At 47.7% G+C, this 14766-nt stretch overlaps 1 protein-coding gene across 1 annotated transcript; it reads right to left on the reverse strand.

The window, feature by feature from the left end:
• Positions 1 to 772: 772 nt before the first annotated feature.
• On the reverse strand, positions 773 to 1483 carry LOC136325218 (keratin-associated protein 10-8-like). The gene has a single exon (XM_066259215.1). The coding sequence runs from the start codon at positions 1481 to 1483 to the stop codon at positions 773 to 775; it is 711 nt and encodes a 236-aa protein (XP_066115312.1).
• Positions 1484 to 14766: the final 13283 nt, after the last annotated feature.

Consider the following 14766-nt stretch of genomic DNA (forward strand, 5'->3'; position numbering starts at 1 on the left):
AGCTAGAGGGGGAAGGTGGGGCAGGAGGTCTTGGGCAGCTGAGTCTGAGGGCTTGCTGGTTCCAATCCTCTGGGCGTGGGCAGAGAGCTGCTGTAGCAGCCCTTCTCTCTCCTTGAAGGAGACACTCAGCCCCATGTCCTGCCAGGTCCCTTCTGCAGGGAGCTCTTTCTAAGGGAGCATCTTAAGAGATGCCCAGGGCAATGTGGTTACTGTGCCTGGGACTGGCCACTGCCAAGTCCCTGAAGATTGACCACCAGGTGTGCCCCTGGAAAGGGGGTTGCCCACACTGAGGTCACCATTGCTGGGACTGGCCCAGATCCTGTGGGATGGGAGCCAGATGCCAGACCAGCACAGGCAGGATCCCTGAAGGAGGGCCAGTGCAGCTGGGGTCGGGCAGGGCAGCGAGGGCACTGCGCCCGGCATCTGGGGTATGGCGGCTGGCAGTATAACTAGGAATGGCCAAAAGAGAGCCAAGTGCCGCTGAGGTTAAATGCAAGTGAGTTTATTAGGTTTACAAGCAGCCTCTGGGGAAGTGAGACCACTGAAGCTTGCACTGTGGACATGGTCCCCAATCTGACCACTGGGACTCCACATGGAGTGCAGCAGAAGGCACGGGCGGGGTCATCCTGAGTGCTGCGACTTCCTTTTGGGCTGAGAGAAGGAGCTGTTTGTGCATCTCAGGAGTCACTAAGAAATAGATCTTAAAGACAGCTGTGAAGCTGGCAGTGCCCCATGGTGCCAGGCTGGTCCTGGGTGGGGACATGCCTGATCATCAGCAGGACTTCCGGGCTGAGGTGGAGACACAGCAGGTTGGGTGGGAGCACACAGGGCGGCAGAGCAAGGACATGCAGGAGGCTGGGTGGCAGCAGCTGGGCTGGCAGGAGAAAGGGGCACAGCAGGAGGAGATGGGCATACAGCAGGCAGGTCTGCCCACAGGGTGGCAGATGAAGGACATGCAGGAAGAGGGTCTGCAGCAGGATGAGGGGCAAGAGATGGCTTGAGAGCAGATGGGTACAGAGCACACAGGCTTGCTATAGACAGGTTCGCAGCAGATGGGTGTGCAGCAGACGGGCTTGCAGCAGATGGGCTTGCAGCAGACAGGTGTGCAGCAGACGGGCTTGCAGCAGATGGGCACACAGCAGGCCTGTTGGCAGGACGAAGAGGTGCAGCAGGAAGGCTGGGAGCTAGACTGCTGGCAGCACAAGGGTATGCAGGAACTGGTGCAGGCTGATTGGCAGGGATTGGACCCATAGCTCACTGGGGTGCAGATGAGGGTCTGGGTGGGGACCAGGGCACAGCAACTAGGGGTGCAGCAGGTGGGCTGGCAGCAGCTGGGGGCACAGAAGGAGGGCTCACAGCAGCTCTCTTGACAGTCGTCCACCTGGCAGGAGGAATCAGTGCAAGAGTCACAGGAACCGGGCTGACAGATGCGGCTGCCATAGCTCAGGTCACTGGAGCAGATGGACAGGGTGGACATGGCCATGGTGGTGTAGTGGGGCTGGAAGAGGGAGTAAATGTGTGTGTGAGGGAATGGGTGTGAGTGTGTGTGAGCTGCTGTGGTGACTGGGCTTATATATAGCTCAGGGTCTGTGTTATCCCATCACAAGGGCCCAAAACAGCCTGTTTCCTTGTTGTTGTTGGAGCAGGTCCCTGAGGATGCTTGTCATGGACTCATGACAAGTAGCTCAGCTCATTAAACCTCTGAGAGGTTGGGGCCCAGGGACCCACAGTGCTGGGGTACAGGGGACGCATCAATAGCTAGGGCCAGACCTGGGTGTGGACGTAGGAGGGACAGTAAATTCTGACAGCTCCCCTATGAGCACCTTTCTGGGGCTTCTTACTATTATTTCTCCTATTTCTCAATACTCAGTTGTATCATAAGCATATTTTGTTATTTTTTATATCCTCCTTATTTTGGGATGTAATTCTTTTCTGAATCCATAGACCAATGGATACTTTGGGAGCTATGTCTATTTTTATTGTATTAGCAAATACTTAAATAATAGCTCTTGCTATGCCAGTGACTCTTCTGAGCAATTTAATAAATATTAACTCCACAGCCCTCACAACAACCGTGTGAAATAAGAGCTGTTATTATTCTGACTTTTACACATGGGGAAACTGAGGCACAGCAAAGAACTTGCATTAAAGCCACACTAGCAAGCAGAAGAGCCTGGATTGGAACCTGATGGGTCTGTGTTCTTAAACTATGCTCCCCAGAGAGCAGAGATGTGGAAACTAATGAGAAGTCTGGACTCTGTGGGAGGGGTGGGAAGATGGATAAAGTTGGATTAGAGACCGTGGTGTGAGGTTTATGTGGAAATGTACAGTGGGTGACTGGAGAGTGGGGGCTAGCTCTAAGAAAGGAGCTTCTTCTATGGAAAGGGAGAAAATGAGCATTTACTTCCCTGCAGGAAGTAATGTGGGCAATATGACAGGAAGGAGAAGCCACCATTCGGAGGGGTTGTCTAGGAGGCTGGGAGGCTTCCTTTTGGGAGAAAAATAGTTTTGAAAATTAAGAACAAACACATTCTACAGCCTTCTTTGTTGAGAACTCTGTAGTCCTTGGCTAGGAGGGGACTCTCTGACATCCCGAGGGACAAGCTCTATCTTGAGCAATGACTGTCTTGAAGAACTGCTCCAGGACAGGATCTTCATGAAGCCAGGGCCATAGGCTCATCCAAAACAGCAAAGGACAAGGAGACAGCTTTGGGGAAAAATCACAAAATGACCCAGTGCTGAGAGCAGAGAGATTTATTTTTTAAAGATCACTAAGCTTTCATGGATAAGTTTACTAAGGGCAGGCAGTTCAAGCCCTGCGGGGTGTGATTCTGTCACCGGCCACGTTCTGAGATGTGCAGTGGGATATCGACTATTAGACAAAGAGAAACGTTTGAGAGATCAATACCAGAAAATCAATTTCCCAGATGATTTGTCAGAGGCAGGAAAGGGTGCCAGAGAGGATAGGTCTGAGGATGAGGGCAGGGAAGGAGAGCTGACAGCACCTGGAGCCTGGCAGGAGGGAACCACATATACAGTGGGCCTGGCAGCTCAGGAAAATGCAGCTGGTCACCTGGCAGGGGCTAGGCACGCAGCAGGCCAGACTACGGGAGAAGGCCGGTTACTGACCGTGGGGTAACATGGGGGCAGGCAGCTGCTGGCCGGCGGCAGGAGGTGGCTGAGCTGTACAGGGGCCAGTAGAGCAGAGCCATGCAGGGGGCATGGCAGATGTTCCCACAACCCTGGAAAGGCAGCAAGCGGGGACGCAGGCCAGGGGAACATTGGAGCAGCTGTCGTGGTCATGTTGAGAGGACATGGCTGGTCTGCTGGCTCCTTCCCCAGGTGGCCTTAACACTAGAGCTGCAATATCACAGCTGTTCTTCCCGACAGGTTCCTAACACCTCATCATCTCGTTTGGATCTGCTGTGTTGTAGGCATTGCTCAGGTTCTGTCAGCTGTCACTAGCTCTGCAGCCATCCCACTTGCAAAAGTGGGAACCCTGTTCTCTGTTTTTATGTCAATTCTGTGCTGTGCTTTACGAGCAGAATGTTGTGTTGACAGCACTGTTGATTTGCCTCAAACCCCACCCATAGCTTCCCGTCTCACAGCAGAGGACTGCAAACCAGGAGCTAGCCCAGGAAAGGCCCCAGGTTGTTGAGATAGAACCTCCCTGCAGATGGTGCATTCTGTCTGCCTTCCTCTTGCTGCTTCAGGCTGTTACTCTTAGGAGTTCATTTGGTTCCATCTCCACCTGGTCCCAGCAGCACAGATAATACATGCATGTACATGCAGACACATGGAGCCACACATGAGCACATTCAGGTACACACACGCACATGGTGCTGTACTGGCTTATTAGGTCTCTTGTGAACTCACAGGGATAACTTGTATGAAGTTGACAGTGTATGTGGGACCTAGGAGGCCAGTGCAGGTGGCTTTGGCCATACTGGGAGAGGTGTGTGGCAAGATAAGGGCTACCTGCAGAGCCCAGAGATGGGGAAATGAGGTTTATTGTATTTGAAAGACCCTCTTTCATTCCCCGGCAGGAGTCCTTTATCTTGAAGTCAGGGTGTATCAACCCAGGGTATTTCATCATCTGTTCTCTGAAATAATGTATTATATAGTCCTTGGCATGTTTTTGTAGTTTAATGTCATCATAAGCTGTGTTTCGCTCTGTCACTTTCTTTGTTTGATTGATTGCTCAACATTGTGTTAGAGTAATGTATCCCTGCTGATATGTGTAGCTCTTGGTCTGTTCAGTGCTGTATAGTATTCCACTTTATGACTATCCTGCAGTCTCTTTATTTTTCTATCACAGACATTTAAGCTATTCTTTTTCTTAAATTTATTTTTTATTTTTTATTATTCTGAAGTTGGAAACAAGCAGGCAGCCAGACAGACTCCTGCATGCGCCTGACTGGGATCCACCTGGCACGCCCACCAGGGGGCAATGTTCTGCCCATCTGGGGTGTTGCTCTGTTGCAACCAGAGCCATTCTAGCACCTGAGGCAGAGGCCACAGAGCCATACTCAGTGCCCAGGCCAACTTTGCTCCAATAGAGCCTTGGCTGCTGGAGGGGAAGAGAGAGACAGAGAGGAAGGAGAGGGGGAGGGGTGGAGAAGTAGATGGGCGCTTCTCCTGTATGCCCTGGCCGGGAATCGAACCCCGGGACTCCTGCATGCCAGGCTGACGCTCTACCACTGAGCCAACTGGCCAAGGCCTAAGCTATTCTTTTTTTTTTTTTTGTATTTTTCTGAAGCTGGAAACGGGGATAGACAGACAGACTCCCGCATGCGCCCGACCGGGATCCACCCAGCATGCCCACCAGGGGGCGACGCTCTGCCCACCAGGGGGCAATGCTCTGCCCCTCCGGGGCATTGCTATGTCGCGACCAGAGCCACTCTAGCGCCTGGGGCAGAGGTCAAGGAGCCATCCCCAGCGCCTGGGCCATCTTTGCTCCAATGGAGCCTCAGCTGCGGGAGGGGAAGAGAGAGACAGAGAGGAAGGAGAGGGGGAGGGGTGGAGAAGCAGATGGGCGCTTCTCCTGTGTGCCCTGGCCGGGAATTGAACCCGGGACTTCTGCACGCCAGGCCAACGCTCTACCACTGAGCCAACCGGCCAGGGCCTAAGCTATTCTTAATTGTAGCTACTATCCCAATGCTGCAAATTTCCATCCTCCTAATCCTTTTCTTGTGCCCTTGTGTTGGTGTTGCTCAGGTAATCTACCTAGAAGCACTCCTGCTGCTGCTTAGCTGTGCATGCCTTTACCTACACAGAGGGTGCAATTCACCCTGCAAAGCGGTCGTTCCCAATTTATACCACCCACAGCGTGGGAGTGGACATCTTGAGCTATAGCTGTTGCTATCAGATGTTCAGAATTCAAGCAGTCTGATAGTTGTGAAATAATCTTGGAAATTTATTTTCTATTTTATTTTTTTATAAAATGACACCCGTGCAGAGAAGTACACTAAACACTAAGGGTACAGCTTGATAAAGATTCCGAGTGAGCACTCCCTGTAACTGCTACCAGGTTTAGAAAGTGAGTCCCCCACACACTCTGGTGCCTCCTCTGCTCACCCTCCTTCATCCTCCAGAGCAGTCCCACCCTGACTTCTAGCACGACCAATGAATTTCTACTGTTCTTAGACTCCTATGAGTGGAATTGCATCGTATGTGTCCCTTTTTATCCTATAGTCTTGGTTTTGGTGCTCAAGTTAGTTTTGCCTCATGAGTGAGGAAGCTGTCTTATTTTCGTATTCTCTGGAAGAGGGTGTGTAAGTTTGGAGCTACTGATCCCTTAAGTGTTTCACAGCAGCCATTTATAAAGTTGTCTGGGTCTGGTGTTGTCTTAGCTGGTGGGTTCTAATTCCTGATTCAGTTTCTGGAATGGTTAGAAGTTATTTAGATTACTAAAAAATTAATTTTGGTAAGTTATATATTTTTACAGATTTTATTGGAATAAAATTATTTGTAATAGCCAATGGTTATTTGTAAAATCTCTATTATATCTGTAGTTCTGCCATAGTTTTTATTTCTAATTTCCTAATAGTCTTTGTCTATTCTCTTTTATTCCACTGGCCAATGTTGTCAAAGGTATGTGTTTTCACAGAACCACCTTCTGACCTTGTTTATCTGTGTGGTATGATTTTCTGTTTTATTAATTTCTGCCCATGATCTTGCTATTTACATACTGAATGACTTGAACAAGTTTCCCATGTCACTTTTTATAGAAAAGCTTCAGAAAATGGAGCACAAATGCTTCCAATATGTCAGATAGTGAAACAAAGCCAGAAGGGAAACATCAGTCCCATGGTTTAAAATGACAATAAATTCATATTTTTGACCAATTATCCATTGTGATAAAATCTATTTTTTTTTGTATCCAGCTGAAATTCTTTGACAGAAAATTTAAATGTATACATACCATTAGCATAATTTTTTAGGCCATTAGTAGACATTGCCTCATAAATTTAGTTCTTTGAGATAAGAGGTACCCCAAATATTAGTTGCCCAGTGTGTTCGCATGATTCATCTAAAGCTAAAGAAAAGTAATTGCAATTTTTCAAATTATAAATAAACTTGCCTTTAATGTTGTTGGTCAGCTTACTTTGAGAAAAGTGTGTTACTGTCTCCCTGTGACCGAGGATTTGTCTTTCTTTCTTAGAACCACTAGATTTTGCAATTTTGGTGCACAAAGGAGTTAAGAATTTACTTTTGATACCAATGAGTGGAGGATTATTATATCTTTCAGTGAACTTTATTATCATTAGTTAGAAATCATCTTTATTCATAATAATGCTTTCTGCTGTAAAGTATATTTTGTCTAGTAAAATAATTGTATTAGATACCTTTGGTTAGTATTTTCTCCCCTTTTACTTTCAACCTTTTTGTTCTTTATGTTTTAGACCAGGGGTGAATGTCTTCCTATAAAAGACCAGACAGTAAATACTTCAGATTTACAGGCCTCATGGACTCTGTCATAATACTAGTATTGAAGCACAAAGAGACACAGGTAATCTACAAACAAGAAAACTTTGTTTACAAAACAGGCAGAGGCCAGATTTGCCCTGAGGTAAGGATGTAGTTTGACAACCCCTGACTTAGACTACAAATAGCTTAAAGCCAGATTTTGTTTTTTAAAAATCTAATCTCTTTTAACTGGGAAATTTAATCTATTTACATTTATTGTGATTATATATTTAAATTTAGTTCTATCATTTATTTTGTTATTTTCTCTCCCCTGTCATTCTATGCTTTAAAAAAAATCCATTTCTACTTGCATTTGCAATGACATTTTATAATTTTTAATTTCTTTTTCTCCCTTTTCTCCTTCAGAAGTCCACATGCTTTTCATGTCCCTTTTTGGTGATCTTAGGATTTTAACACATCCTTTATGTAGTCTATGGTTGGTCGCATTCCCACTCTCTTTATAAATGAAAATAGATCCCTTCCACTTGCCTGCAAGTTCTGTCCAAAGCTCTAGTTTTGCCTCTCTCCCTCTTTTTATTTTTAATCTAACCCCATTAATTAATCGGCATTGTCATTATTCTACTCAGTTAATACTTGTTTATCCATATGTCTACCAACTAAATTGCTACTCCTCCTCTGCCTTCCAGCTTTTCCTCCTGGGGTAGTATTGTCCTTTTCCTTAGGGAGCATCCTGTAGTTCCTTTAGTGAGTGCTGTTGTTAAGTGCTCTGTTTCTTTTTGAAAATACTATAATAGTGTTCTAGTTCTAGATCAAGAGCTTATTGGAGGATGCAGATTGAGACTGAAAATGACCATAACTTGGCATTTGGACTATCTGTCTGCCTCGCTACCCCTGGTGTTGCTGCTGAGATGTCCCCTCTCATATGTCCTTTGGGGGCAAGTCATTCCTTTCTCTGGCTCCTTTCAACACGTTCTCTCTCCTGAGTTTTCCTGGTTTTCACTACATAGATCTAGATATGTATTTATTTTTATCCTCATATGTGTTGTGTTTTGTGACTCAGAAGTACATGTTTTTCATCATTTCCAGAAAACAATCTAGATCCCTGAGGGTTGGCTTTCCCCAGTTCTCTCTGGCCTCTTTCTCTGGAATGTCAATTAATTGAATAGTGAAACTTCCCTATCCTCCAAGTCTCTTAGCCACTATTTAACTTTTTAAAACTATTTTTTTTGGTTTTGTATACTCTCTCATGTGAGCATTCTAGTGCATGCAAACTCTGTGTGGCCTGTCTAATCTTCCATCTCACCCATGTAGTGGGTTTTTATTTCAATGACTTTATGTATTTTGGCTTTGGAAGTTGTATTTGGTTCTCTCACATATATCTCTTTTTAAATAGTATCTTGTTCCTTTCTCAGGGTTCTTACTCCATCTTTTATTCTCAGGTGTTTTAAGAACACTGATTTATAATTCTATGAGTAAGATTTCCACCCCATGGATCTTTGGAAAATCTGTTATTCCTATGGTCCTGGTTTGTGTGCACATGTGTTATGTTTTTGGGGTTGTGGGTTCACACTTAGGTTCTTTAGTTATGTGAAGTCTGAAAACCCCATATTGAAAGTGTACATGCCTCTAGAAAATATGTGCCAGGAATGGTGTTCTGTTCATTATAGATGGTATCTAAGCATGACAATCTCCCGAATCAGGCACTGAGGTTACAGAGAGGCAGATTGTTGTCCCAGGCAACAGAGTGTAGATGGCAGAGCTGCCACTCAAACCCAGCTCCACCTGACACCACAGCGCAGAATCTTAACCTCGGCTGAGGCTGTGGCACTGAGCCCAGACTGTGCAGACGCCAGCCTTCGTGAAGGGAAGGGGAAGGAGAAGGCTGTGAGTCCAACAGCTGTGCAAGACACCACTGGTTAGACAATAGGCTGAGAGGAGGCCAACAGAAGAGGACATGCAGGAGGACATGCTCCTTTGTTCTGCTGCAGCTGAATGTTCACCCTGACCTGTGTGGTCATCAAGGGTCACCTTGGCCCCACTGGACAGGGCTGGGGCTCTGCCTATCATGGCTCACAGCCGTTTGCCCTGAGCTACTGCAGAGGCACTTGGGAAATAGGGAATGGGTTCAGACACAATGGCCTGGTGGCCTGCTCTTCTCTATCCCTTAAGGAGCCATGGCTAGCAACATCCTTAGCCAGCCTGTGGTAAGGGCCAGCACACTAGCACATTGCTCAGGGAGCTGGCTGAGGTGCCCATAGGTGCTGTGTTTAGTTGAGATTGTGCCACTTCTCTCTGCTGGGGGCCAGTTGGGGGAAGCGAACTGCCAGGGAAGGGAGAGGAACATGGCTGGGCTGACACCACACCCTGTGCTATCTCAGTGCCAGTCTCCTGGTGGTGGCCCTGACCGCAAGTGAACTTTCACAGGTGTGGCTCAGGGCAGGGAACATGTCAGCAGGCTGCCAGAAGGACAGAGGTGGACTCCAGGCTCTGGTCACACTTAGGCATCCTCATGAGGATAAGCCACGAACAGCCCTTTATCCCAAACCCTGTCTCCAGAACACAAGCCACCCCTCCTAGCCCTGGGGGTGGTGGGGGATGCTAATGGCGATTTCCAAGGAGAGAATGCCAGATTGGTCAGTGCCTTAACCAGCCACTGGGGGTGGTTCCTGGTTTAGTCATCTAGAAGGAGCCATTCAAGGACTTTGGTCATTAATCAGAGACCAGTTATGGTGCCTGGAAAGCTAGTACCTGTTCGGGGCAGAGCTAGAGGGTCAAGACCATTGTAGCACAGCTCGGCTGTCTGTGACGAGGCAGAGGTCGGTGTGCCGGCTACAGCTTCAGCAGCAGACAGGGATGGAGAATGGCATGCAGACAAAGGCAGCGCTGGAGGAGGGCTTGCACAGGTGGGCTGGCAGCTCAGTGACAGGCAGGCTGGCGGGAGGTGCTCGAGTCTCCCAGGGACCAGCACATGCAGAAACTCCCACAGCCCATAAGTGAGCAGCAGGCAGGGATGCAGATGAAGGGATCAGGGAAGTCTGTCAGACCTTGGAGCAGCTAGTGTGGCACATGGTGTTGTGAGGCTGGGGTGGGGCTGGTCTGGAAGCTCCTCCTTCTGGTGGCCTTTATTATCCAGACCTCGTGTCTTGGCAACATGTGCACTATTTGCTGTTATTGCTGATATCACATCCCTGTTTCTTTTTTGGGTGCTCCCATGAAGTCAGTCCAATAAAGAAACCCCACACGCAGAGAGCAGTCTCTGTGCTGAAGTGTCCAGTGTCCAGGGTTAGCTGGGCTGGGTCCTGGGCCCTGTTGGCACTGGGTGAACATGACCTTGGGGTCATTGTCTCAGTGCACTTGTCCATCCACTCCTTAGGTATTCCTGGGAAGCATTGACATGGGCACTTTGCAGTGTGTCCATGGGTGCCCATGGGTGTGGGGTGGTGTTGTCACAGCACACCTGGGCTCCAGTCCATCGGCTGCTGGTGTCAGCTTCCCACTTTGGGCCTCTTCCTGCAGGGACATTTCTGCATCCTGCCTGCTAATATAAGGTACTGGTCTCAGGAAGGAGGGGAAGATACCAGCAGGATGTACCCTAATTTCTACCTACAAGGGTCACCCAGGCTTGATCCTGCAGCCCCTGAGAAAGGGCAAACTAGGTTTTACCCATGCTAGCAGGTGACGACAGGAGGAATGGAATTCAACCAGCTGCATTCCAGGCCCTGCATGGAGTCTCTCTCCACACACGATCTCCATTAAAATTCCCTTTGACTCTCCAAGGAAGCAGTTCATACTCCTCTTGGGACAGTTGAGACACCTGAAACCCAGAGAGGCTGGGAGCCCGGTCCTAGGCCAGATAGTGGCCGGTGAGGGCATCTTGATGTGAAGCAACATTATGCTGTGTCCCTAGCCAGCAGGTGATACCAACGCAGGGTAGATTCTGGAGAATCCTCTTGTTCAAGATGGTGGATTTGGGGGAGCAAGGGGTGGGGGATGGGAGGATGAGGTCCCCAAGGTATGTGTGAGGAGGGCTGGCCCCTGAGGGCCTGGAGTGTGCATTGGCCTCTGCAGGATTGTGGACACCCTTTCTTGTGTAAGTGGCTGGCTGGTTCAGGGAGGTAACACAAGGTGAGAGGAAACGATAGGGCTCCTGGGTCATGTCGTATGGTTTCTAGAACACCATCATCTCCTTTCCATGTTCTGAGGAGGTTCTGGGGCCTCACGCCCCAGCTTGCTCAGTCCTAGGGGTACAGGCTCACCTTGGACCTGCCTTTAGCTTCCTGACCCCGGGACAGCAGGTTCCCTGGAGCTCCTGGGCATCGCGGACACCCTATGTGAGCAGGGCGCAAGAAGCAGTGACACACATGCTACATGTATGTCGGCCACTCACATGTGCTCTGCTGACCTGTAGACTTCAGTCATAGAACACAAGGCATAAATGACAGTATGAACTTCAACAGAGTGACAGCAGAGAACTTAGCCACACAGGGTACCCTCTGAGGTTGGCCAGACCAGACTGCTGTGCCAGTCGTGTCAGGGTGAGTGCTTCCTGCTAAGATCTATTTCTAAGCTCCTTGCTGTCAGTTGTTATAAAACTGGCACTTGGTTTTTGTGGGTGCTGACTCTTCACTTCCTTCAGGACGAGTTTGGAGGTGACATGCCATCTGTAATGTGTGACCCTTTCCTGATTTTCATGTGTTTTGAGACTTTCCCATTAGATGTTTACATAATTAGGATTGTTCAGCTTTTTTTGGGGGGTGAATCAACCCCTTTATCATTATGGAATATTCCTCTTTATCCTTGTTAATATGTCTTACTTGAAATACACTTCTTCTGACATTAACATAGCTATTCCAACTTCATTTGATTAGTGTTTGTATAGTGTATTTTCCTATCTGTTTACTTTGAACTCATCTTTGTTTTTGCACTTGAAGTGAGATGCCTGTTAGATAGCTTATAATTGAGTCTTACTATTTTTATCTAGATTGAAAATTAGTCCTTTGATTTCAATGTTTAGATATTTTGCACATAAAGTGATTGTTGCTATATTTAAATGTTGCTAGTTGTGGTCTGTTTCTCCCATTTGTTGCTTTCCCTCTTTTCCTTTTTTTTTAAGGTTTGGTGCTTTAAATTATTTATGTCATCACTACTTTTGGCTCATTAGCTACACATCCTTTTGAAGTTGTTGACTTAGAGTTTATAACACACCTCTGTCATGTGACACAGACAACCTCCACCCAGCATTCTGCCCCTTCTGTGGTGTCAGGGCCGGTAGCAGTGTGCTCCCACCCCCCTCACAGTCTGCCTGTTACCGTTGCTGCATTGTATCTATGTTATAAGAATCACACAAGGAATTGTTACTATTTTTGCTTTAGACAGTTATCTTGCAATGCTTTTCATATTTACATTCTTTCTAAAACCATTTCTAGAGATGTTCCTTTTCCTTGTCAGATCCAGGTTTCTCTATGATCTCACACTCCTTGGCTTTTGAAAAAAATTTCTTAATATTTCTTGTGGTGCATGTCTGCTGTTAATCTTTCTCAGGTTTTGTTGATCTGAAAAAGACTCTCATTTTTGAAAGATGTTTTCAGTTTCATATTAAGGACGTTATGTCTTTGTTTTTGTGTATACATTCTTATTAAAACTGATGAAATTATTATCTTTGTTCTGTGTGTGGTGTGTCTTTTTCATATGAATGATTACAGGATTTCCTCCTTAGTTTTTTTTTTTTTTTTTTTTTTTTTTGTATTTTTCTGAAGCTGGAAACGGGGAGAGACAGTCAGACAGACTCCTGCATGCGCCTGACCGGGATCCACCCGGCACGCCCACCAGGGGGCGACGCTCTGCCCACCAGGGGGCGATGCTCTGCCCCTCCGGGGTGTCGCTCTGCTGCGACCAGAACCGCTCTAGCGCCTGGGGCAGAGGCGAAGGAGCCATCCCCAGCGCCCGGGCCATCTTTGCTCCAATGGAGCCTTGGCTGCAGGAGGGGAAGAGAGAGACAGAGAGGAAGGAGGGGGTGGTGGAGAAGCAAATGGGTGCTTCTCCTATGTGCCCTGGCCGGGAATCGAACCCGGGTCCTCCGCACGCCAGGCCAACGCTCTACCGCTGAGCCAACCGGCCAGGGCCCTTAGTTTTGTTTTTTGAAGTCACAGTTTTAATATGATATATCCTGGTCATGTTTTTTTGTTGTTGTTGTTTTGTTTTTTAGTAGGGGGGAGATATTTATCCTACGTGGTGGTTCTCTGAGCTTTTTGGATTTATGGTTTTGTGTCTTTTATTATTTCTAGAAAATTTCTCTTTAAATATTTCTTTTGCCTCATTCTCTCTCTCCTCTCTTTCTTAGAGTCTAGTCACATGTGTTTATAATTATTTCACATTGTCCTAGAGCTCTTTGATGTTTTGTTCTTTTCCCCTCCCTATCTTCTTTCTCTTTGTGTTTAATAGGGATAGTTTCTATTTGCCTATCTTCAAATTCGAAGATTCTACACTTGGCTGTGTCAAGTCTCTGGATGACCTCACTGAAGAAGTTCATCTTTGAGATTGTATTTTGACTTTTACACTATCTGACTCTTATCTTTCTATATCTCTGCTAAAATTCTCCATATGTTCATATATGTAATCCATGTTTTATACTCAATACTTTAACACATTAGACACAGTTAATTTAAAGTTTCTATCTGATTGCTCCAACATCTGGGTGATTTCTGAGTCCACTTGGGTTGATAGCTTTGTTTCTCAAAAATGGATTGATTTATCCCTACTTTTCTGTATGTCGTCTAAGCTTTAACTGACCCTCATATACCACTTACTGATGGAAATGGACACAAGTGGTGTTTCCTCCTGGAAATGGATCCAGTGGGTGTGTGTAGGGAGTTTGAATCAACCTGGCCAGATACTGACCTTGGTTTTGGTTTCGTTGTTATTGTGAGGACCTTCAGGGCACCCAAGACTTCAGGTTTCTTCATGGTGGGCTCCCTGTGGCTTATGCATAGGGAGAGGGCTGGGGCAGAGGGTGAGCAGGGTTCTTGCTCTGCTCTGAGTTTTCAGCTGCCCCTGTGCCTGGCACACAGAGGACCTCTGCCCGCATCTGCCTTTCTCCTGTGGAGACGGAGGCTGCTTGTGTAGCCGTGCTGGCTGGGCTGAATCAGGGGCAGGAGGGCTCTGTCATCCCTGCCCAGGATCAGACTGGAGCAGGCCCTGGGACTTGGAGGGCAAGCCTTTCTCAGACTTCCTGCCCCCCCCCACCTGGGATGGCAGACTCTGCTTTGTATGTGTGGGGGTTTCTGTGAGAGTTTCCTGCCCTCCCTGTACCTCCTTTGGGGTACCCCGTGAGACCTGGGGCCCAGGCCTGTTCTCTGTCCCCCACTCAGCAGGAGGGAAGATTTTCCTCTGCCCTTTCCCACAATGTCTTGGGTGGCGGATGTGGGGACGGCACCTTCCCCACCCCTCCCCCCATCAATGACCCCCCCACCTTCAGCTGAGCTTTCTGCCAAGAGCTCTTTGAGGAGGGGCTGCTGTGCTTAGGGAGGTATCCAACTTCAAAAACACGTGAAGGCAGAATAGAGGGACAAGCCGCATCAATAAAGCACAGTTTATTTGCCTCACACCAGGTGAGATTTCCTGCTGGAGACAGAGAAGGACGCTGAGCCCCAGGGCTTCCCTGAGGGTCACCAGGGATCCAGATCACCCCGTCACATGCTCGTCCTGGGTTTCAGAGGGGTTCTTGAACATGCTTTTCATCTGCCACGTGCAGAACTTGGAGGCCTGCTGAGGCCATTCTGGGAGACAGACAGGTGGGCCCACGTCTGCACTCGGAGCAGCTGGGTAGGAGATACATGG

This window comes from Saccopteryx bilineata, chromosome 2, assembly GCF_036850765.1.
Source record: "Saccopteryx bilineata isolate mSacBil1 chromosome 2, mSacBil1_pri_phased_curated, whole genome shotgun sequence".
NCBI classification, from domain to species: domain Eukaryota; kingdom Metazoa; phylum Chordata; class Mammalia; order Chiroptera; family Emballonuridae; genus Saccopteryx; species Saccopteryx bilineata.